Here is a 21,279-nt window from a genome sequence, read left to right as displayed (position 1 = left end):
CCGAGGATTAGTTGAGAGATGCCGGATGGAATCAACGGCTATAGTAAGACATTAGCAATGTAGTCTCCTAAGTTGATAGCTGGTTATTTATTGTGAAGATGGGCTCTATGCTGCTATATTCCTCACTTCCTTTCCAGGGCAGACCACTTAGAATACCATGTGGGGATACATCAGTCGCTCAAGGCAACTGACTGGTGGATAGGCACCATGAGACCAAGGAGATGAAAATTGATATGTACGAGATCTATGGATGGAAAGTTTAAGGGTTACAGGACAGTAGAGATATCCTGGAGCACCCACCTGCAAGGGACTGATTATCAACCCAGAGTTGAACCCAATCCAATTCACAATCATGTGCCGAGTACAAGAAAGAGAAGCACCTGCTTGCTGTGGAACAAGTGAACAAGGCAACAAGTGTGGACGCGACGTTTACCGCGCTGTATTTGAATTGACGGGAAATTTTGTTTTTTGGTTTTTTGTGCATATAATTCGTTGGAATTGCCATCCAGTCTACACTTTCCACAAGTCTGGCTCCGCTGTAGTATTTGTAACCATCAAAGTTGGCAAATAGTATGAGGTTGGAGATTTCTGTCGTATATGCCGTTCACTTCAGACTGATATAAGTATCGCTTTATCCGTTTGTGCTTGCATTACTTCCACGGCCATGAACCGAGATGGGCCGTCTCGGCGTAGCAGACATGAACTTCTCAGTGGCCATCAAGGAGGTATCATCAGAGGCCGTGAAATGGCCGTCCCGGGAATTCAACCCATTCAACCAAAAGCCGACCCAGGTTTCCGCATCCCCACCCCACCCATCGTCGGCTGGGGCAACCTCCACATTCACCTGGAAACATCCATGTCCTGAACACCCATGTCAATCGCCTCCAGCACTCTCTCGGCGTACTCTCTCCCCGGAGCACAGAGCATCATCGGATCTTGATGAAGACCATCTCCGTCCCAGGGCAGCCTCCGCGGCGCGGGATCAGCTGGTTGTAAGTCGCCGACACGCTGCGGCATGCCCTTGTACCGTTTGCCACTGTCGTCGACCCAGGTGAGCATCTCCGTACGAGCGTCGTGTAGCGGGGCTTTGAAGTCGTCGACGGGCGAATCCCACTCGGGATCGGCGAGAATCAGTCTCGTGATATCGACCCTGTCATCCAGCAGTAAGGCCAGGCGTGGCGCGGCAAGCTCTTCGTACCAGTCCTCGCCGAGATGGCGGACGATTCCAGCGATCTCGCGGTCACCGATACCCTCTATCCACCACAGGTTCCGCGCGACTTTAATAAACATTAGGTAGTGGGCGAGAATGACCAAGGCGCGAGGCCTTTTCTGACGGCCCAGCTCGACAAAGGCCTTGGGGATGAAAGTGAACCACGTGACAACGCGAAGGGTCATGACGGGATTGAAGCCATGGACGAGCGCTGCGTAGAGTGAGCCGAGGTACTTAAGCGTGTCGTAGTACGTCGAGATGTGGTCATAATCCGGGTCGCCGGGTTGGATGGAGGAGATCATGAAGAGCAGGTTGTTGGGGATGTGCTTGGCGGCCTCGTCGAGGTTGATAGGCGGGCGCACAAAGAGGTCGGCAAGGCCCGAGTCCCAGAGGGTCTGGGGCGTGGCCATGTCGATCATGAGACCGATGCCGCGCCAGACAATCATCCAGTCGATGATGTAGAGGTCCTTGGTGCCCTCTTCGCGGAACATTTGCGAGGACAGGGCCGTCAGGAGCAACGAGGTCGCGATGAGGGCGGGGAAGGTTTCGGGCTTGCCCTCCTCGATGGCCTTGCGATAGCCCTCGAAGGCGCGGGCGCGGTAGCGGAGGGCGCGCGAGGGCGCGATGTCCTGTTTCAGATGCTGGAGCTGGAGGGCAGATGTGCCGAGCAGACAGTCCATGAGGAAGGGGCTCTCGAAGGCGTGGCTGGGAATCTTGATCTTGAGGATGTCGTCGACCCGCTTCACCTGCCCGGCCTGCGTCGCGAAGGACGCGAAGGTGTTTGTGGTGTAGAACCAAAGGAGTTTCATGTCGGTGGCGTCCCTGTCGCCGGCAGGGATGTAGAGCGGCTCTCTGAGGACGAGGGCGTTATAGTCATCGTCGATGCTGGCGTGGCTGCCTTGTGGCGTATGGGACCGCGAGCGTGAGGGTGAGACGGCACTGGCGGAGGAGCTAGATGGCGACCCCGGGCCAGGCTCGGAGTGGGAGTGGGACGGTCCGGGGAAAACACAGTCGGCCTTGCGGAGCATGCAGTTACGGCAAATCGGGCGAGACTCGTCGCATTTCACCTTACGGGCCTTGCAGTTCCGGCACCCCGTCCGGGACTTCTTGTGAGGTCGTTTTGAGTGGTATGGCTTGTCGTCGATGTGATTTGCAGCGGCAACGGCGGCGACGGCCGAGTCTGATTGTTCGGAGGAGGGGGTTAGGGTCATGGTGACATCGAAGGGCCCTGGGCGCCCTCTCTGATCTCACTGCCGAGCCAGCAGCTGCCGTAAAGCGGTGACGTGAGAACTACAAGGAAGGATGGCAATGGATGAGTGAGACGGGGTGAGGTTGCGTGAGGTGAGGTGATTAGGGTGGGTGAGATAGGTAGAAAACTCTTGGTTGTGGTAATGGCTGCGTCCGTCACTGGCGTGAGGTCGGAGGTAAGGAGGACAAGGAGACGATGCTCGGGCCTCTTTTTGTCAAGGGACGATGTACAACGGCCGGACAGGGGAAGATACGTCGTCGGGGGTTGAAACAAAGTTCTGTGAGTGGGTGACGTTGCTGACGAAATGATACGCTTGATTATCGGATGAAGCCTTTCTCTCGAGACACGTCCCCCCTTTGCTTCGCACTGAATAGGAGTGTAAGTCAGTCGAGCTTTGCTTCAGTAACCAGTTACGCCCTTGAAAAAGCTGTTGGCCTTGTGGGAAAGGTTTGAGGCCTCACGACGGTGACTCAAATCGCTATTGCATGGAAGCTGGCGTTCATGGCCGCAATGGGAGACACCCTGACGCCACATACGCTGACAAGCTCTGTCGACTGTTGTTGTTGTTGGCTAGCGGTTCCGTTGGGCCATTGGCACGAATCCTACGGGTGAAGGGTTGGTTGTAGCTCAGTGCATAAGCCGGGCAAACACTAGCAGGACATGGCAGGGCGGTAGACGGCACACAGTGACAACAGCGGCCGCAGAAGAGGCTGCTGACACAAACAAGTTCTTGCAGCCTACTCATCATTTCAATGACACAAACAAACGCTGCGCCACCCGCAGTCCTCTCTCCCTGTTTGCCGCCCAGTCCATCCTCCTGCGGGTTGTCCTGTACAGTCTTGGTGTATGTTTGTTTGAACTGGGGACTCGAGAGTCGGGTGTGTGAGAGAGATCAGCAAGTGGGCGTGGTCAGCACTCACTCAGCCCAGTGGAGTTTAACAGGCGGTGGCCCGGCGCACGCCGCAAGGGCGCTTGGGCCCCAACACGGGCCTTCGCCCGAGCTCCCCCGAATAGTGCTGCCTCCCCGCCCGTGCCTCCGCTGTCACCAGTCTCACCATGATGACCCCTGCCACACCCCCTGGGCGACACACAGTCACGGTCACATGATCGCGCGTCTTCCACTGGCTCTACCTTGGCGCAAACCACGCGACGGACCAATCCTATTCTCGGCCGACGCTGAGTTCCCTCCCGAAGGATTTGACATTAGCTTTCGCCGCTTGGGAGCGCCGAACAAGCGCAAGACGAACTCAATTAAAATGGCGTCACTCTTTCAGCTGCCAGAAGAGCTTCTTCTGTCTCCTCTGTATGAACGATTCCCCTGTCGAGAATATCAAATCCGATCTCTAGCCACCCTCCTCCATGTAAGTCAGAGCCCTTTCACCACCAAGGCCTTCCCTTGGCTGGCTTTAGGTGACCAATTTTAACTTGGATATCCAGCCTACAGCAGCGCCTTGTCGGAACCTTGTCGTCTACGGCACCGAGGCCACCGGCAAGTCCACCGTCGTCGAGGCCCTCCTGCAAACCCTCTCCAAAGCCTCCGACAAGGAGCCAGAACCCGAACCGTCTCTCAAGTTCGCTGTCATCAACTCCATACAATGCATCACAGGCCGGCACCTGTTCGAGCGGACCGTCGCCTCCGTAGTGGATGCCATACAATGGGAGGCGCCACCCAAGAAATGCGAGACTCTGGCGCAGCTGATGGTTGAGCTGTGCAAGATGCTCAAGTATACTCAACGTCCCGAGGGCTGGCGCCTTGTCCTCGTCTTTGACGCAGTCGACCGCCAGCGAGACGCTCCCCCAACCCTCCTCACTGCTCTAGCAAGACTATCCGAAGTAGTCAGTCACACATTTCCAACCCAATTCCTGCTACTGCGAACTCTTGAACGCTTACTTTCTCCTCTTCACCTAGATACCCTGCCTGACTTGCGTCTTCATCGTCACCGCCCCTCCGCCGGGCTTCCTCCGCACCTCCTTCGCGCAGCATATCCAGTTCCCAAATTACACCAAACAGGAATTCGTCAAGATTCTCTCCGCCACCCCGCCGCCGCCGACCCCGACGACCACACAGGACGACACAAACTTCCTCTGGAGCCGCTTCTGCGGCGCCGTCTGCGATGCCCTCACGACATCGGCCTCCCGTACGCTGCCCTCGTGCCGCCACAGCTGCGAGGCCCTTTGGCCGCGCTTCACCGCACCTATACTCGCGCGCACCCACGGCCCGCGCGAATTCTCCAAGCTCCTCATCGCCTCGCGCGTTCACTTCCAGGATGAGAGCCTCTTGAACCCGAGCATCGTTTTCGTCAAGCCCGGCGCGGCCTCGTCGGCGACCGCCGTTAACGGCCATGGCCCGGGGCCCGCCGGGACGCCATCGAAGCACGCGACGGCGCAGCAGGCCATGAGCACCGCCACTGCCGACCTAACGACGCTCCTGCCCACCACGACGCGACTGTTGCTACTGGCGGCGTACCTGGCGTCGCACAATGCCGCCAAGCATGATCTGGTGCTCTTCTCGACCTACCACCACGGTCGACGCAAGCGTCGCGGCGGGGGTTTCGTGGCGCCGAAACGGGGCCGCCCCAGCAAACACAAAAAGATCTCGCGCAAGTTGCTCGGCGCGCACGCTTTCGTCCTCGAGCGCATGCTCGCCATCTTCGCGGCCCTACGGTGCGAATGGGCCGCCGACGACGGGCTCGCCGTCGGGAGCGTGGTCGACGGGGACGTCGGCATGGCGATCTCGACCCTTGCGAGCTTGCGATTGCTGATGAAGGTCGGCATGGCAGGTGATCCGATGGATCGGGGCGGCAAGTGGAGGATCAATGTGGGATGGGACGTCATCAGGGGCGTAGGGAGAAGCCTCGGTATCGAGGTGGAGGAATGGCTTGTTGACTAGGGCAGGGAGCATTGGGACACAATGTGCTACGTTAGATGCTGGGCGAAGTTTCTCATGATTACATTACATGAAGAAGGTCCTAGGCGAATCAATACCCTTTCCCAACTTTCTCAACGTTTGCCTGTAGTTGATGTCCCAGAAAACCTAGTTGTGACCCATCCGATACAGTCGGTCGTGTTTTAATTACCACTAGACCATGAAGCCGAGACCCGCTTCTTTTATCCCCAACCGAATGCCCAAGTCTTTCACATCTACCTTCTCGACATTACCCCTCCACTTGTGTCTAGATATAGTGCCCGGTGGAGGGGGGCCTCTCCTTTTTCCCCTCCTTACACTACTTCTTCCATCACAGTTAGCTTAAAGACAGATGACACGCATAACAAGCAAAGACATAGGTTTCATCCATCCATAGTCGCCAAACCAGGGTGGCGCTGATCATGAATCGTACATTTGAAATCCCTACAAACCATCGCCCCCCAAAAGACAAGTTGTACATGTACCCGATTACCGATCCCCAAACCGCCATGTGTCTTCCTGCTTTGTGCCCGGTGCAAGCCAGGCAGCGTTACTCGCGCCGCGAGCTCGGCCGTTGCTAGGACCATCCGACTTTTTTGAATCTTCGCTCCTTCGAGGCGAAGGTCCGTTGCTGAAGGACTGGAACGGGCCGGCCGAGACCATGGGGCTCTCAAAGACCGGCGCATTCTGGCTTGCGCTGAATGCTTCCTTGGTGTTCAGGGGCAGGAGAGGCTCCTCCTTGATCTCCATCATCTTGGCCTTGCGATCCGCTTTGTCCCGGTCGTGAGTTCGGTCGTAGAGGTAAAGGCCAACAAAGGTCAGCAAGATGCCGACCCCCTGGAGAGGTGTCGTCTGGTTCCGGAACCAGATGATTGCGATGACAATGACGAAAACACGCTTGATCAGACTTGCAACGGAGTATGTTACTGGCGAAACCAGCGACAAGAGGACAAAGGCCAAAATGTTCTGTCCGAAATGGAAGGTGCCGTTGAATATAAACTCAATGGTCAAGCGGCCGTGGTCAAAGGATCCCGCTTTCTCATTCAGGTCGACTGCTCCATCGTGGAGGACATCGCCGATTATCCCGGTGCCCTCGCTCCAGAACCAGATGGGTACCGTCAGGATGAAGGCCATACCCGAGGAATAGCAGAGCAGGTTCAGCTTGTCGAGCTTTTGTGACCTCGCGGATTGACCTTCGGCTTCGGCCTTGGCAGCTTCGTTGAAGAGACGTTTAGAGAAGATATTCTGCGTCACGAAGATGATGGTGGCTAGAAGAGCGTACAGAATGCCCAAAAGCTCGCCGCTGTACTTGTTGTGCTTGCCGGAGCAAGCTAGCATAACCCCGAGAGTCAAGGGAACCAGCGACAAATAGGTGTTGATCGAATACCGAATGTTGAACACCAGCCGGTAGGCCAGAACCGTGAACAAGGGAGAGAGACCCTTGATTGTGTGGACGAGCGAGACGGGTATCTTTGACGTCGCTGTCGAGCTTAACAAATGGCCGAAGATCTGGAATGCGGCAAGAGGCAAAGTGGTCGTGATGACGTCGCGGGACGGGTAGCGGATACCATGCTTAAGGGCTGGTATCGTAGTCCTGAGGCTTGGGAAGATGTTGGCGAGCCAGGCGAATAGAATACAGTAAGTCGCTACGAAAGCGAACTGAATGAGGGTGAGGGTCGCGGGTTTGTCAAACGCCGTCAGGATGGATTTTGAGGAAGTGTTGGTCAGGGCAGACGAGGTGTACCACAGAACACAGAGCGCCTGCGATGCGATCGTCAGCGTCAACATAGTCACAAAGCTGCGCGCAATGCACTTACAATCAGTTTGGGAGAGACTGGAGCTCGCAGCGCATCGGCTATTTCATGAGCGTTTTGGCCAACGCTTCCACCTCTCGTCCGGATGTTGTGAATGGCATCGCCCAGACTCTTCTGCCTGCCGTGGCCGTGCCGTGTTGCCGGCGACTGGCCTGCTGCTCCTCCCCATCTTACCCCACGACCCTGAAGACTTTCCTTTCGAGGCTGCCAGCGGTCGCCGCCTGTGGTCGCGCCTGGGAGCGCATAGCCGTTCGTCTTTGCAGGGCTTGTGGCCCTTGAGCCGTTGGTGAGGTAGGAGTCGATGTGATCGGGAAACTTCTCCATGCCGCCGTTGGCAGAGAGGTTGTCGGTGTCGCTGTGCGATCTTGGTGAGTACTGCGATCGATTGACCGAAGAGGTTTGTATCGTAGAGCCGGAGGTGGTGGAGTGAGGCATGACGCGAACACCGGGGAAATTTGGCGGGGACAGATTCTGGTATCAAGATAAAGGTACTGATAATGCGTAATGGTACTGGGTAGATGGCGCAAGTTTAGTACTTTCTGCGTAGCACCTTGGACCTTTCCCCCTTGGATTGCAAACGAGTGACTTTTTGCGGCAACAATGCACGAGAAACTTAGAGCTGGATGAGGTCAAGCATTATTCAGGCTTTGTGGAAAGTCGATATCGGATGGGACCGCGCTCTGATGATGGTCATTCAGGCGTCGTCGTTCGCATAGAAAAGTCTCGAGCCAGGGCGGCATCCGTAATCTTAGACAGGTAGGGGAGCTGTCCTCTTCTCAATCAATCGGAAATCCCACGGTGCTGCATCAGCGCCTGGGAATGGCTAGTTTTCAGTGGCTGGCTGAGCGAATCCCTGCATAGCCAGGGGCAGAAACGCGGCAACGCCCCCCACGGTGCCCACATCGGCATAGGTAAACCAAGTATCTGTAAAGCCGCGGGCAACACCGGCACAATGGGCTGGCAGCTGCACGGCGCGGACGGGTGGTCTGGTGCAGCTGGCTGGATTATCCGTAGTGCCGTCCTCCGAGAGACTACAACGTGGACCGGCAGGCTAGCGTCGAGGCGGGTCCAAGCTTCCCGTACCGCAGCCACTCGCTGGTCAGGCCGGTCTCTTACAGGCTTGTAAAATCAAAGACCCATTTTAATCAGCCTCCAAAAGTTTGGCGCGGTCGTCGTCGCATCGCCAGTCGCCTCAAGGCTGCTAGCCCATCGATACACCCTCCCTCTCCCACATACAACCTGCCCATCTTATCGTGATCTGTTTCTGTCCTCCTCCGCCGTGCGCCTCGCAGGTGAATTCTTGTTTTGCGGTCCCCTCAAAGCATGCGCCCTCGCCGAGACCCGAGACGATTTATTATAAGCGGACTGATCTGCTACGTTGTTACCCAAGCCACACCAAACGCCTTCCGATCAACAGCGCATTTCGATCCAAGATGGCGGCCCCAAAGATGACGAAGAACCAAATGCGGAGGGCGAAGAAGAAGGAGCTGAAGAAGACACAGGTAGAGGTGCGTTTCTTGAGTAGTGTTTGTTGTGCGCGTGAGCGAAACTGACATTGGAGAGCAACCAGACCGCGTCGAAAACCCCCGAGCCCAATGACGAGAAGAAGCCTGAGGAGGCCGACACCCAAGAAAAGGCTGGCGAAGAGCTCGAAGTTAAGAATGACGCCAGAACAAGCGTCAATGGTGTGGCCGATGGCCCGGCCGAAGACGACGTCGACCTCGACGACGAGAGATTTGCCGCGTTCAAGGACATTTTCTCAAAGTTTGGGGTCTCATTAGACGAGGACGAAGTGGCGAAAGAGGCCAATGCCGGTAATCAGGGCGAGGTGATATGGGACGACGACGACATTCCTAGCGAGGACGAGGAGGCCACGGGACAGACCAAGCTCTCCAAGAAGAAGCGGAAGCAGCTCAACAAGCTCTCTATTGCGGAGCTCAAGGCGCTGGTCAAGATCCCCGACGTGGTCGAGTGGCAGGACACATCGTCTTCGGATCCGCGACTGCTCGTGCAGATCAAGGCTCAGAGGAACGTGGTTCCGGTTCCCGGTCACTGGCAGCTCAAGAGAGAATACCTGTCTTCGAAGCGAGGTATCGAGAAGCCGCCCTTCCGGCTACCAAAGTTCATTGCCGAGACGGGTATCACGGAAATGCGTGATGCTGTCTTGGAGAAGCAAGAACAACAGTCACTGAAGCAGAAGCAGCGCGAGCGCGTTGCCCCCAAGATGGGCAAGCTGGACATCGACTATCAGAAACTCTACGACGCATTCTTCCGTTTCCAAACCAAGCCCGAGCTGACGCGGTTCGGCGAGGTCTACTATGAGGGCAAAGAAAGCGAGGTTGATTTCCAGCACTTCAGACCAGGTGAGCTGACCGAAGCTACAAAGGAGGCTCTGGGCATGCCCCCAGGCGCCCCCCCGCCGTGGCTCATCAACCAGCAACGTTTCGGCCCCCCTCCATCATATCCCACTATGAAAATTCCCGGACTCAACGCGCCGCCGCCACCAGGCGGGTCGTGGGGATTTCACCCCGGTGGCTGGGGCAAGCCTCCCGTCGACGAGTTCAACCGACCCCTCTACGGCGGTGATGTCTTCGGTCTCACAAACCAGGCCGGCGCGCAGGTGGCGCCTCCAGTTGCCCAACCCCTGGGTACCGGTGAACCCGTGGAGAAGACGCTCTGGGGTGAGCTCCAGCCCCGCGACGAGGAGTCTGAAGAGGAGGAATCGGAAGACGAATCAGAAAATGAAGAGGAGGAAGACGCGGACGTCCCCGGCGGTCTTGCGACACCGAGCGGTATCGAGACCTCGGGCGGCATGGTCTCGTCCGTACCGACAGACTACCCCGGCCAGGGCGTCGAGACCTCCGTGGCGGGCGAGATGGACCTGCGGAAGCAGAGGCGCGGCTTCGATACAGAGGAGAGCTCGCACCCTCGCTCCGCGTACCAGGTCATCCCCGAGCGACAGCAGCGCACCGAGGGTTTCTTCGGCAGCGACAGGGTGTACGATCTCAACCAGCAAAAAGGCGCCGGCAACGTGCCGGTCCTCGGCCAGGAGGACGACAGTCGCAAGCGCAAGAAGCCCGGCGACGTCGACGTCGCGCTCGACCCGGACGCGCTGCAGAGCCACGACGGTATTAGCAAGGACGAGTTGCGACGCCGGTTCGAGGAGGGCAAGCGTGAGGAGGGCATTGGCGCCAAGTGGGCGTACGAGGAGGACCTGTCGGAAATGATTGCGCAGGAGTCGAGGAAGAGGCAAAAGGTGGACGAGAAGCGCAACGACGAGAAAAAGAAGCAGAGCAAGTACAGGTTTTAGAGACACAGCGATGGAAGCTTACCCAACCTGTCCACTCTCTTGGCTCTCTATGTAATGGTATGATTTTCTGGTGAACTGGCGAATGCTCTGAAGTCTGATGTTTTTTTTATTTTCTCTACTTCCCTACCTACCTACGCATTATGGCAGCGGCGCTAGGCTGGCATCCAAGATTTTTTTAAAAAATGTCTGCAAGTTGAGGGTTGTCTCCAAGTCTTGCATTGTTGTCTCTCCGGACGCGTCCAAATCCGCTTCGTCAGCGCTGATATAAACCTTTCAATGTGGCTGCAGTCATTCCAACATCGGTCCCAGGGCGCGTGAAGAAGACATTTATTTGTCAAGTAGTTATCATTCGCGAGTGAAGTCAATTACTAATCATGTCCAACGCCTGTAGGTATCTATACCTACTGGGCATCTCTCAGTCATCATGCTACGCCAAATGCCTAATGCAGGTAGATGCATCCGCTTGCTAGCTATCAAAGGTGGGAGCTTCCTAAAGCTCAACACCCTCCTCTTCTGAAACCACCAAACATCAAACATGTCTTATAAACAAGCGCGTTTTTGGCTCAAGGGTGTGCTTGGCCTTTGGCACTGGATCCGGCCTTGGCTTTGGTTCTTCTGCTGGTTGCTGGTTGCTGGATCTCCTAGATGTGCTCCGCAACTTGTGTTTCAAAGCACTGGTTACAAACCCAGTCAGGATCCTCGACGTTCATCTTTGCGTTATCTCTTATGCAATCCGAATGATAGAGACGCTTCGCGCAATCCTATTTTGTTCATGTTAGCGGAAGTTCCTTTACATGCCACCATTTGAGCAGTCAAAACAGAACATACAGAGTTGGCACACAGCAGCAACCTTGGTCCGAGGACGACGAGTCCACAGACCTGGCAACCACCAGCGCTCTTCCTAACGTGGGGTCCCTGCGGTGGTTCCTTAGGTGCCGCTGCGGGGTGTTTGCCGTTCTCCATGTCAAGCCTCTTCCTGCAAGCAGCAATGTGCTTGAGGGCTTCTTCGACAGTCTCATGGTCGAGGCTGCCTCGGACTAAGAGGTATGTAAGATGCTTTCCAAACTCCAGCATGCGGGAAGGAGACGAAAGCAGCCAATCCGATTTGATCTTGACGAAGCTCAGCCAGGCAGGAGAGAAATAAATGTTTGATGTGATGCGCTTCGCGAGCATGAACTTGTCCCATTCCTGCATGTACTCCATCTCGTCGGGTGGGACATCTGAGAAATCTGCAAGGGCGTCTCGATGCCACTGGATAAGCCATTCATGGCTAGCTTCTGGCTTTCTGTACTCGGTGCCTGGTTGTAACTCGGCCCTGGTAATCGGGTCATACAGCGGCTGCCCGATATCCGGAATGATCAATTTCGAAGGAGCCTAGGTATGCCATGTGAGCAGTGTCTCTCGCGAAAACCTCAGGGACAGAACAAACCTGTACGGGCTTGGTGAGCGGCTGTCTGCTAGGCCGGCCGCCCAGGGGCGGAGCTCCTGCTGTGCTCTTGTCCTCAGTCTCGAAGCGGGAAGTCACAAATGATAGGTTTCCTTCGGCAAATTGGTCCAAGTCGAACGCCTTGGTGGGTCGGCGGAGAGCGAACGGCTCAGGACCGAACGAATATGTTTCGTAACGATGCGCGACCTCGAACTCTGCGCCTTTTGTACGGGACTGCGGGCGGTATTCATACTCGTCATGTAGGCTTATGAGATGCGCGTGAAGCTGGGGAAAAGAGCCATGTGGCATGCCGCATGTGATGCAGCGGTAGGAATCCAGGCAGACTTTTTCGCTGGGCAGATAGTAGGTAACGCTGCCTTCCTCGACAGCGCTCGCGGCTCCGCGTTTCTTGCGTTTCTTGTCCTTTCCTTGAGCCTTGTCACTGAGAACTTTCAGGTTGTAGTTTTTGGTGGCGCCGCGCACTCGAAGCGACCGGTTGGGTGTGAGTTCTTCTTCGGCCTCTTCATCGCCATGGGCATCTCCATTGACATAGCTGTTGCTAAGGGCCCTGACTGGAGTTCCGGGAGGGCTCTCATACGGCGGTTCAATGATGGTATCAGTGGCCTCGTAGACCAGGGTGTCCTGCCCAGACACAGTGATGGAGGGTTCGACGCCCGATTCCACAGCCCGAATCTGACCTGCCTCGAAGGCGGTGGCCCACGAAGCGTCCACATCGATGACGTGGTCCGTTGGTGCGAGCAACTGTGGACTCTTCTTGACTTTGAGGTTCAGCAACGTCCGCCGCCTGGAAAACAGGTCGGATGAGGCTGCCGTGAGCACCCAGTGTATGGTGTCTGACTGCCGAGAAGAGGCATGCTCATCGCCGGAAGGGTTGTTGATGATGATGGGCGGCCAGAAGGTTGGGCCAGCGGCTTCCAGCTCGACGCAAAGGCGATAAGAGTCAGCTAGGTCGAAGGAGCCGTCGTCATCGCGATTGATACGCATGCTGTCTTCGGGAATGTAAAAGGGGCGCGGCAGGCCTATGCGGGCCATGCGGTATGGTCCGCCGGGATCCTTGAAAGATCTGATATCGCACAGTTGACTGTTACAGTACAACAGGACGTCGCCAGCGTTGGTCACGTGTGAAAGTGAGACCTTGCACCGTGCTTTGAGGTTGACGACATCGTCGGAAGAGGCGGCGGCGACCCTCTTCGAGGCCTTGTGAAAGATACGGTTGACTTGGACGCGCAGATTGCGCTGCAGATCGCCGACATCTCGAGCTTGGAAGATCTGGTCTGCGAGTTGGTGATCGGCGTCAAAGCAGCGGCGCTTGGTCGGGCGGCCGTCGTTGTGGCCATTGGGAACATCTCCGGAAGCGGCGGCCTTTTGAGCCGACGACTGAGTATTGCCCATGCCTTGCAAGATGTTCCTCTGAAGAAACGGGGTACTGCGCTGGCGCCGCGAAGGAAGCGTCATAGCTGGCGAAGGGGGACCATGAGAAGGTAGACAGAAGAGACAGGTCTCGTTTTGGGTTTCCGAGTAAGGCTAAAGACGATTGAATGACTTCAATCTGCCTTGGGCGCGGTAGCCCCTTGCTTCGCAAGCCCACTTGGACGGGGTGAAAAGGAGTAGGATAGTCTTTAGTGCGGGTGGCTCATTGAAGGCTTCCAGGTAAGAGCCAGAGTCTTATGACGAGGAATGAATGTGTTTTCAACCCCCGGTCATTAATCGCGTCTGAAAAGCGAAGACCCTACCTGCCCGATGACCACTGCTTCCTTTTGCCCCCCTCCCTTCTCTGGTAGAGCGTTCAAACGTGGTGTTGTGCTCACAAATTAGTTGTTGTGATGTGATGAGAGATGCGACGGGGTGGCCAGCACGAAGGTGGGACTGGGACAGACGCGACGTTGCTCTGGCTGGAGAGAGTAAGTAAGGTTAGGCCGAGATGGCTGGCTGCTGTGGCAAGCGGGAGAGAAAATAAGAAGAAAAATGAGTGAAACCAGATCCTAAACGGGCGTTCAAGGGCTAGAAAAAGTGAGTTTCAGGCTGGGGGAAAAAAGGGCGGCGCGTTCTTGACGGTTGGTAGTAGGTAGGTAGGCAAGTAGGGGGGATTGACTACCTACCTAGGAGGGAGGTGCTCTACGGGCAGCGAGACGTGGAAGCCGAGGCGCGTCGTCGTTGACGGCTCAAATAACGTGGAAACCCGGCTCCGAAACCAATTGACATGGGCCGTAGGCCTTCAAGCTTAGCTGTCACTGGTCAGCACAGCACGACAGCACTTTCCGGCTGCTGAGTTGCTGGGAAAGGAAAATCCGATTGTTACACATTCTGATTCGCTGTTGATGGAGCCGAGTGGATCCATCTCTTGTAGGCGAAGCGGAAAGCACCCGAAGGAGGAAACTGCTTGGGCAACGCCCGAATCGAGTTGGACCTGCTTTCCCGAGTTCCCTCCCTGTCTAGACTTTTCGTTGTTGTCTTCTGTCCTCTCTCGTGCCAACTTGCACTTTGACATGGCAATTTCACCATCCGCACAGAATCACGACCTTTGCCATGCAGTCGAAAGCTGGGCATTACTTTCCATTTTGCCTGCGGCAAGGCCAAATGACCACCTCGTCTCATTTCCTCTGGGTTAAAGCCGCACGCATTTGCTCCGCGCAGCCTCTTATTGTTGTTCTGCTTTCACTCTCTGCTTTGCGGGGCGGAGGAGCAATGTCAGGCTATGCCAGACAGTGAGCAAATTTTCAGAGTCGAGAGGCCGAACGGAAGAACTGCCAGAGAAGTAGAACACCATGGTACACACAGTTGTTCGAAGCGATGCACAGACCATACGTTTGCGGTGTTCCTTGACAAGTGTCCAGGCAGCCTTAAGAAGCAGCTCGCTAGTGCAAGGCTGCAAATGTACATGCTGTTGGTTCGGTCACTGCCATTGCATCTGCCCCACCAAACCCGACTCCAACGCAAAGCAACCAGAATGGAATGGTGAACCTTCTTCGACCTCGATCCTTCCCAAACCTTCTAAACCTTGATCTTTCCTCAACAGTCTGCAGTACCTCTTCCTCTTGCTCTACTTGCGCATCCGCTTTGTGCGCGCGGTTCATTACGCATGTGGTTTTCAGTCATCGTCTAGCATCTCGCGGCCTCGACGGTCCCTGTCGCAAACGTCATCGTCCGACAATCAGAAGCGCTATGCGCTAGGTCTCGCAATTACTTTGGTCGCCTCGCCGAAAACCCTGACCATTTTCTTCCTTTAGGACACAGTTTTCGCGCAACACTATATTACAGGTAAGACTGGATTGCGGACACTCATGGCTCAAGATGTTGCTTACATGCAAACCCGCAATGCAGGCTTTCCTTCAGCCTTCACACATCCTTGCGCCATGGCCCCAAAACGTCAAGCCGCGGCAACTTCGATGCCTCGCCGCAATCCAGCTCGCAACGCCGAAACCTCCTCTGCTCCAGATCAGATTCGCGTTACCAAACCTCAAATCCGATCCAACACTGTCAAACCCGCTGCAGCCTCCGCCAGCAGGACTCGAACCTCCACTCGAACCCAGAGATTGTCGTACGTTGGAATGGACTCGTCTGACGATGAGCTGTCGGCTGCGATAGATAACGAAGACGCTGCATCTCCCCAGATTTCCAAGTTGACTACACATCGGGGTGCCCGAATAGGAACTGCTGCTGCGCCCAGATCCTCTCGCACAGGCGCCAATGACGACAGTGGTCCAAAGGCTACCTCCACCAGACGCAAGCCGGCTGCCTCTACCCGCGGCTCTGGCCCAAGGAAAGGGAGAAGACAAAAGACTAAGGCCTCGCCGCGCAGAACTGGCAATCGCGACTCATCCGACGAACAAGACGAAGGCGGATCCGCGGACGCCTTTTCTTGCGCAAAAGCTACACCTAAAGCTTCTCCAGCAAAGTCGGGTCGCAGCAAGCATGCGCCCAAGGAGACAGAACCCGAGACTGATTCCACGAGTTCTGTCATTCCCAACTGGTTGAATCCCCAGATTGAGCACTCGATCTGGGTTCAAATCTTTCAATATGCCGCAGTCTCTGGCGACGAGCAGGATACCCTAGATATCAACTGGATTCTTCGTACTGCTCGAGTTTGTCGACAATTCGCAGACCCGGCCCTGACCGTTCTTTACAAGTGCCCACCTATTCGAGATGAGATCAAAGCGTTCGGGCTTGTAGAGTTGCTCGAGAAGTCGCCATCCTTGACGACTGTCAACTATCGGGCAAGGATCGAAGCGCTTCACATCGATGTGCGACTTGTGTCGCTGCAAGGGCTAACCTCTCCGCTCAAGCTGATGCAGAACTTATCACGACTTTCAGAAGTGCTGCTTGTTCATGGATACGACCAAGCCCCGTATCGGCTGCTCAAAGAATCAATCAAATGGACCTACCCTCCGGAGCTTTTCCAGGCGTTCGAGGTGTCGCCAACTGCGCATGTGGAGGCGGGAGACAAGACCACCATAACACGGCTTCGGACATGGCAGTGGAGCTCCAGACTCATGGACAAGGATTGGGAAGCCAGCCTCACGAGAATCAAGCAGGTCCATCAAATGCCCAGCTTCGCCTCTCTGCGCAAGGTGAAGTATGTCAACTACCAGATGCCGTCAATTCGACTGGACAAAGACCCAAGCTCCAATCCCGAGCTGCAGATGGAAGATGAAAGGTCTGTGGCTCTGCTAGCAGACTCCATCTCGGCCTTGGAAAACCTCGAGGACCTGATCTTCGAGTCTTCAACGATAGTCGGATCGTCTTTGTTCGCTCTGCTACCAGCAAAATTGAAGCGTCTTGAGCTGGTCAACTGCGCAGAAGTCATCGCCGATGATCTCGGCTTGTTCTTGGTCACCAAGGGACACCAACTGGAATCGCTTGTCCTGCACCACAACCGCTCGCTCAATCTGGGCTTTCTTACGGTTCTCGGTTCTGCCTGTCCGCATCTCAAAGAATTACGAATGAATCTTCAGTACTTCAGTCTATTGGAGACAATTGATGACACTCTGCCGTCGTACGATACATTGTTACTCCCCGAACAGGTGCCCAGTTGGCCGGCATCTCTGCAGTTTGTTCACTTGGAGAACCTTCGTCACTGGAGCTCCGATGCCACCGATACAAAGGCCGCCGAAGCATTCCTTCAGTCTTTCATAGACAGCGCCCGTAACCTACCGGATCTTCGACACGTTTCGATCAAGGCAATGCTGAACATTTCATGGCGGTCACGCAGCGAGTTCCGCCGATCATGGCAAGAAAAGTTCGAAAATGTCTTTCTACGACATAGCCCCGACCCAGAACCGCGCTTCAATCTGCTACGCCAGCCGCTTCCTGTCGAGTCATCGTCTTCCCTGACCGGTACGAAGCGAAGACCGAAGAAAACGCATACAGAACCCTCTCGTCGAAGCAACCGTATTGTGCCGCGTACATCAAGCACCTCTTCCCTTGCTAGCAGTGCGTCGAAGGGGCTTCGTGGTCAACAGCGGAAGCCCCAGTCGTATCTTGAGCCTGATAGCGATGAGTTTGACTCTGACGGCGACGTCGACATGGAGCTATCCGTGCAAGGCGCGCACGAAGTCGGTGCTAATGAGAACACACAAGGTTCGGCCACAGATGCTCCAGCATCCGACGGGACTTTTGTTCAGGGCATGTGCACTGTCGTCGACATTAGCATCGACAACCAGAAACCAAGGGAGCATCAATACAGCATGGACGACTTCCTCAACGATGAGAGGGACTTTGAGTCGGATGGCGACTGGAACGGTGACATGGATTTCGAGTAGGGCTAATTATCTTTTCCACTTTCCAAGCTGGAATTGGTGCTTGGCCTCGGCGTTCAGTGTCGACCGAGTCGAGGCTGTTTCGCTGCGCGAGGTTTCATCCACAACTGTAACATGATACAACTTGACTGTTCTTTTGCGCGCGCACACACACACATTTTTGGTCTGTTGTTACGAAATTCGGCGACCCGTTCAACAACTTGACCCGGCGTATATGGGAAAGGCTGAGAGGGACTCGCCTGGTTGGTCGGTTTCGGAAGGAATGATGGGAAACGGGTTATGGTTATGAAATGAGAGAGGCCTCCTGTTGATCTGGGCTACAGAACGTACTCTTTCGAGATACGATCATTGACAGTACGGTTTCTCCTTACTTAGTGTACTGAGAAAAGTTAACGATGATGGGGACTGGGTTGCGGGATAGAAAACTCGCTGCCACAATGACTGGTTATCTTCCATTGGTGAACCTAGGTCGTCTCGATGATGAAAAAGATCCACATGCACTTTTGTCAGATGCGCACAAGGGAGATGACGAATACATAATCGAGTGCCTTTGGAGGGTTTACATATCCTACCTTACCAGCCCATACACAGTTTCGTCAGTTGGAGCGCGGCGCTGCACTTCTCGCCATCGGAATATTCAAATACGTTGTTCAAGTCGATAGAATAATCTCTCCTTAGCCCAACCATGGATACACTTGGTTACTCTTGGCGATGAGCTCACATCTTACGCTTTCACTCCAATGGCCCTCTCTTGCACAAAAAGTGACCGAGTAAGTCTGTCCCAAATTGCTAGTCGATTACAACCTTTCGTTGGGGGTATCGTGAAGCTCTAACTAAGCCAACCTACAAATTACAACAACGTATTTCGTACATGCAAAACAACCCAAGTAATAGCAATAGTGGTGGCAGTGGTACATCATCGCCTTCGCCGTCCTACCGACACTCTGTCTTCGTCAAATCCCTGACTTCCGAAACAGGAGGACAAGGGGGAGCCCTCCCAATGAACCCGTCCACTCTTTAAAAGGCAGCACCGCCGACACCCTCACCGGCCAAATTGTTGAGGCTCTGCTCACTGAGGTCCACCCTAGTCTTCCATGCCTTGGACTCCATCTCGAGCTTGTCCCACATCTGGAGACTCTGCCGCAGCTTGTCCTCCTTAGTGTCCAGTTCCGCGCGTGCCTTCTCCTCTTCCGCCTTGAGCTTCTTGTAGTGCGGCTCGATGTCCCTCGTGATGCCCGTGGTCGTCGGAAGCAGAGAGGGGTCAATCTTGCCTCCGGGGATGATAGGGGGGAGTGTCGCAAGCATGCTCTGGGCCAAGGTTGGCCGAGCACCTCCAGCACCGTGCTGTGATGAAGGACCGGTGGGAGGGTTAAAGGCCTTGGATGCAGGAGGGGGGTTTGATGAGATGTTGTTAGAAGGGTTGGCGCGTGGCCCGGTTGGGATAGTAGATGGTGTGGATGAGGGTGAGGTTGTAGGGACAGGAGCTTGACGAGGCGACGGGCCTGACCACGACCCTCGTCCACCACGGGCACTGTATCCGCCACCCCTCGGCGGAGCCACGTAGCCACGAGGGCCAGCCGGGGGGATAGTGGGACTGGTGGCGTCTGCTCGCGGGGGTGGCACGCTCGGAGTCTGCGGGTGTCTAGGTGGCTGGACAGCTGGTGAGCCGGCGGGCGCAGAGAAGTTTCGGGTCGCAGCAGGACCGGTCGGAGGAGCACGTAAAGCGGCAGGGCCTCGAGGTGGCGTCTTTGCTACCGTGGGGGCCGGTTCTTGGGGGGCGGCAACGGCGGCGGCGGCGGCGGCGGCGGCAGGCTTGGGTGCTTCGCGATTCGTCGTCGTCGTAACCGTCGAGGACGATAATGCGGCAGAAGCACCGCCCGTCTGTAGAGGTGTGGGCGCCCGCTCCCGCTCTCGCTGCTGCGGCTGCGGCTGCGGCTGCGGCTGCTCCCGCTCCCTTTCGACACGCTCCCCACGCTCCCTCGATTGCGGCCGCGATCGTGCTCGGATGGAAGGAGGAGGATGCGGTGACGACTTGCCTGAAGCTGATCGAGACGTGATCGCTGACGAGATGCCAGAATCTCGGGGCGGCGACGCCCGTCTGTAAGAAGATCCTATATATCTCTCACCGCCGCGGCGGCTCGTGCTACGAGACCGTGGACGGTAGCCGCCCCGGGGTGCTGGCGCTGGCGACCTCCTGGGTGGAGGGGTTCTATCCCGAGGAGGGACCCTGTCGCGGCCATAAGGCGAACGCGACCGTCTTCTAGCAGCTAATGAGACTTGAGCCTGCGCAAAGGGGGGCAACGATCGGTACCTATCGTCCCGCCGATCAAGGTCCCTGTCTCTCTCTCTCTCACGTTCCCTGTCTCTCATGTCGCGGCGCGGCGGCGATCTGGCACGATCGCTTCTTTCGTCCCGGATAGCGGGAGATCTTCCAATAGGACTGCGTCGCCTCGACGGGCTACGTCTCGGCGAGGGCCGTCTCACAGGCGGACTCCGGGTACGATCCCGTCTGCGCCAGGTATCGCTCTGAGGGCGCGGGTCCCGATCCCTCGATCGATCACGCCGATACCGCTCAGCGCTGCGCGATCGGCGACGCGCGGGGGATCGTCCAGGAACATAGCTGTCCGATGCCAAGGGCGGTGTGCGAGCGCGCTCTCTGTCGCGGTCCCGGGAGCGTGGTCTGTCTCTATCTCTGTCCCTGATGTCCCTGATGTCTCTGATGTCTCTGATGTCTCTGATGTCTCTGATGTCTCTGATGTCTCTGGTGTCTCGATCTCGGTCTCTATCACGGTCTCTAGATCGTGGTCTTTCTCTGTCACGGTCACGGTCACGATCTCGGTCTCGTTCGCGATCTCTCAGAGGGCTTCTGGCTCGTCGAGGAGAGCGGTCTCCGCCGCCGCTACCTCCTCCGCGGGGGAAAGGCCTCCAGGATTCGCCAGCGCCATATCTAGTGACCTCGCCGTCCTCGTACCTATCCGTTTTTTCATCAGCATTTTCGCTCCCTGGCAACCTGAGCGCAAGGTGATATTGTCCAAAAACACGGAGGTAACTCTTGGCCAGCCGGCTGCGCTTTGGGGTTGACGCGCGGGGAGTGATCCAGCAAGCGTCGATCATAGCAGTTAGGGAATAGCGATCGCGGGTGAATAAGCCGTCAACTGAACGGCAGGGGATCTCCAGACACCGCTTCGTGAAGACAACCGGGGAGTGTATCCATCGATAGCGAAGGCTGGGCTCGGCCGGGACGAACAGGGTAGGGAGAGAAGGATCTGAATAGAGAGGGCGTCACTAACCTGCTTCTACGGTCGCGGTCCATGACGTACGGACTGTACCCAACTCGCGACGACTTGCTTGGTGATCGTGATAGCGCGCCGCTCGTTGGTGGTGTTGAGAAAGCCGGGAGTAGGTGCGCAGACGCCAAACGGTCCTGGATGGAGCAGGAGCAGGGTTGCTTGCAAACGGCACCAGAGATTGATTGGGCCGACCCTTGGAAGTGTATGAGGTACCCACAAAGCGGCGTTACTTCCTCGCCGGATAAGATAAGCAGACAGCGCCGCCCTGGCCAATAGCAAAGTGCATTTAGACGACACA

General features: G+C 56.1%; 7 protein-coding genes across 7 annotated transcripts; 3 read left to right on the top strand and 4 right to left on the bottom strand.

Annotated features, from left to right (window-relative positions):
- Positions 1–631: 631 nt before the first annotated feature.
- CDEST_06361 (Putative zn(2)Cys(6) fungal-type DNA-binding domain-containing protein) lies at positions 632–3,104 on the bottom strand. Its single transcript, XM_062922520.1, has one exon. The coding sequence runs from the start codon at positions 2,419–2,421 to the stop codon at positions 841–843; it is 1,581 nt and encodes a 526-aa protein (XP_062778571.1). The 5' UTR covers positions 2,422–3,104; the 3' UTR covers positions 632–840.
- A 458-nt stretch (positions 3,105–3,562) lies between these two features.
- On the top strand, positions 3,563–5,352 carry CDEST_06360 (Putative origin recognition complex, subunit 5, P-loop containing nucleoside triphosphate hydrolase; the record flags this gene model as incomplete). The annotated part of the gene is made up of 3 exons (XM_062922519.1): positions 3,563–3,820; positions 3,897–4,295; positions 4,369–5,352. The coding sequence occupies 3 exons, from the start codon at positions 3,563–3,565 to the stop codon at positions 5,347–5,349; spliced, it is 1,638 nt and encodes a 545-aa protein (XP_062778570.1). The 3' UTR covers positions 5,350–5,352.
- A 1-nt stretch (position 5,353) lies between these two features.
- Positions 5,354–7,948, bottom strand: CDEST_06359 (Putative sugar phosphate transporter domain-containing protein). Its single transcript, XM_062922518.1, has 2 exons — positions 7,182–7,948; positions 5,354–7,125 (listed from the first exon to the last, which is right to left on the bottom strand). The coding sequence occupies exons 1-2, from the start codon at positions 7,611–7,613 to the stop codon at positions 5,854–5,856; spliced, it is 1,704 nt and encodes a 567-aa protein (XP_062778569.1). The 5' UTR covers positions 7,614–7,948; the 3' UTR covers positions 5,354–5,853.
- A 417-nt stretch (positions 7,949–8,365) lies between these two features.
- Positions 8,366–10,766, top strand: CDEST_06358 (Putative PSP, proline-rich). Its single transcript, XM_062922517.1, has 2 exons — positions 8,366–8,686; positions 8,749–10,766. The coding sequence occupies exons 1-2, from the start codon at positions 8,612–8,614 to the stop codon at positions 10,486–10,488; spliced, it is 1,815 nt and encodes a 604-aa protein (XP_062778568.1). The 5' UTR covers positions 8,366–8,611; the 3' UTR covers positions 10,489–10,766.
- A 48-nt stretch (positions 10,767–10,814) lies between these two features.
- Positions 10,815–14,039, bottom strand: CDEST_06357 (Putative polycomb protein, VEFS-Box). Its single transcript, XM_062922516.1, has 3 exons — positions 11,918–14,039; positions 11,317–11,862; positions 10,815–11,249 (listed from the first exon to the last, which is right to left on the bottom strand). The coding sequence occupies exons 1-3, from the start codon at positions 13,388–13,390 to the stop codon at positions 11,130–11,132; spliced, it is 2,139 nt and encodes a 712-aa protein (XP_062778567.1). The 5' UTR covers positions 13,391–14,039; the 3' UTR covers positions 10,815–11,129.
- Positions 14,040–14,372: 333 nt separating this feature from the next.
- CDEST_06356 (Putative leucine-rich repeat domain superfamily) lies at positions 14,373–18,210 on the top strand. Its single transcript, XM_062922515.1, has 2 exons — positions 14,373–15,193; positions 15,257–18,210. The coding sequence occupies exon 2, from the start codon at positions 15,289–15,291 to the stop codon at positions 17,692–17,694; it is 2,406 nt and encodes an 801-aa protein (XP_062778566.1). The 5' UTR covers positions 14,373–15,193; positions 15,257–15,288; the 3' UTR covers positions 17,695–18,210.
- Positions 18,211–18,441: 231 nt separating this feature from the next.
- Positions 18,442–21,129, bottom strand: CDEST_06355 (uncharacterized protein). The gene is made up of 3 exons (XM_062922514.1): positions 20,982–21,129; positions 20,003–20,662; positions 18,442–19,951 (listed from the first exon to the last, which is right to left on the bottom strand). Exons 1-3 carry the CDS (start codon positions 21,002–21,004, stop codon positions 18,709–18,711), a joined length of 1,926 nt encoding a protein of 641 aa, XP_062778565.1. The 5' UTR covers positions 21,005–21,129; the 3' UTR covers positions 18,442–18,708.
- Positions 21,130–21,279: the final 150 nt, after the last annotated feature.

Source organism: Colletotrichum destructivum, chromosome 4 (genome assembly GCF_034447905.1).
Source record: "Colletotrichum destructivum chromosome 4, complete sequence".
NCBI classification, from domain to species: Eukaryota; Fungi; Ascomycota; class Sordariomycetes; order Glomerellales; family Glomerellaceae; genus Colletotrichum; species Colletotrichum destructivum.
This window is presented reverse-complemented; position numbering and strand designations above follow the sequence as displayed.

Coding starts and splice junctions, on each gene's coding strand:
- CDEST_06357 (XM_062922516.1), bottom strand. CDS start 13,390: ATGACGCTTCCTTCGCGGCGCCAGCGCAGTACCCCGTTTCTTCAGAGG. Junction 11,863..11,917: donor CGCTCACCAAGCCCGTACAG/GTTTGTTCTGTC, acceptor TGGCATACCTAG/GCTCCTTCGAAATTGATCAT. Junction 11,250..11,316: donor TGCTGCTGTGTGCCAACTCT/GTATGTTCTGTT, acceptor TGAACAAAATAG/GATTGCGCGAAGCGTCTCTA.
- CDEST_06355 (XM_062922514.1), bottom strand. CDS start 21,004: ATGGACCGCGACCGTAGAAGCAG. Junction 20,663..20,981: donor GACCGCGACCGTAGAAGCAG/GTTAGTGACGCC, acceptor AAAAACGGATAG/GTACGAGGACGGCGAGGTCA. Junction 19,952..20,002: donor CTTGATCGGCGGGACGATAG/GTACCGATCGTT, acceptor ATTAGCTGCTAG/AAGACGGTCGCGTTCGCCTT.
- CDEST_06361 (XM_062922520.1), bottom strand. CDS start 2,421: ATGACCCTAACCCCCTCCTCCGAACAATCAGACTCGGCCGTCGCCGCC.
- CDEST_06358 (XM_062922517.1), top strand. CDS start 8,612: ATGGCGGCCCCAAAGATGACGAAGAACCAAATGCGGAGGGCGAAGAAG. Junction 8,687..8,748: donor TGAAGAAGACACAGGTAGAG/GTGCGTTTCTTG, acceptor GAGAGCAACCAG/ACCGCGTCGAAAACCCCCGA.
- CDEST_06356 (XM_062922515.1), top strand. CDS start 15,289: ATGGCCCCAAAACGTCAAGCCGCGGCAACTTCGATGCCTCGCCGCAAT.
- CDEST_06359 (XM_062922518.1), bottom strand. CDS start 7,613: ATGCCTCACTCCACCACCTCCGGCTCTACGATACAAACCTCTTCGGTC. Junction 7,126..7,181: donor CAGTCTCTCCCAAACTGATT/GTAAGTGCATTG, acceptor ATCGCATCGCAG/GCGCTCTGTGTTCTGTGGTA.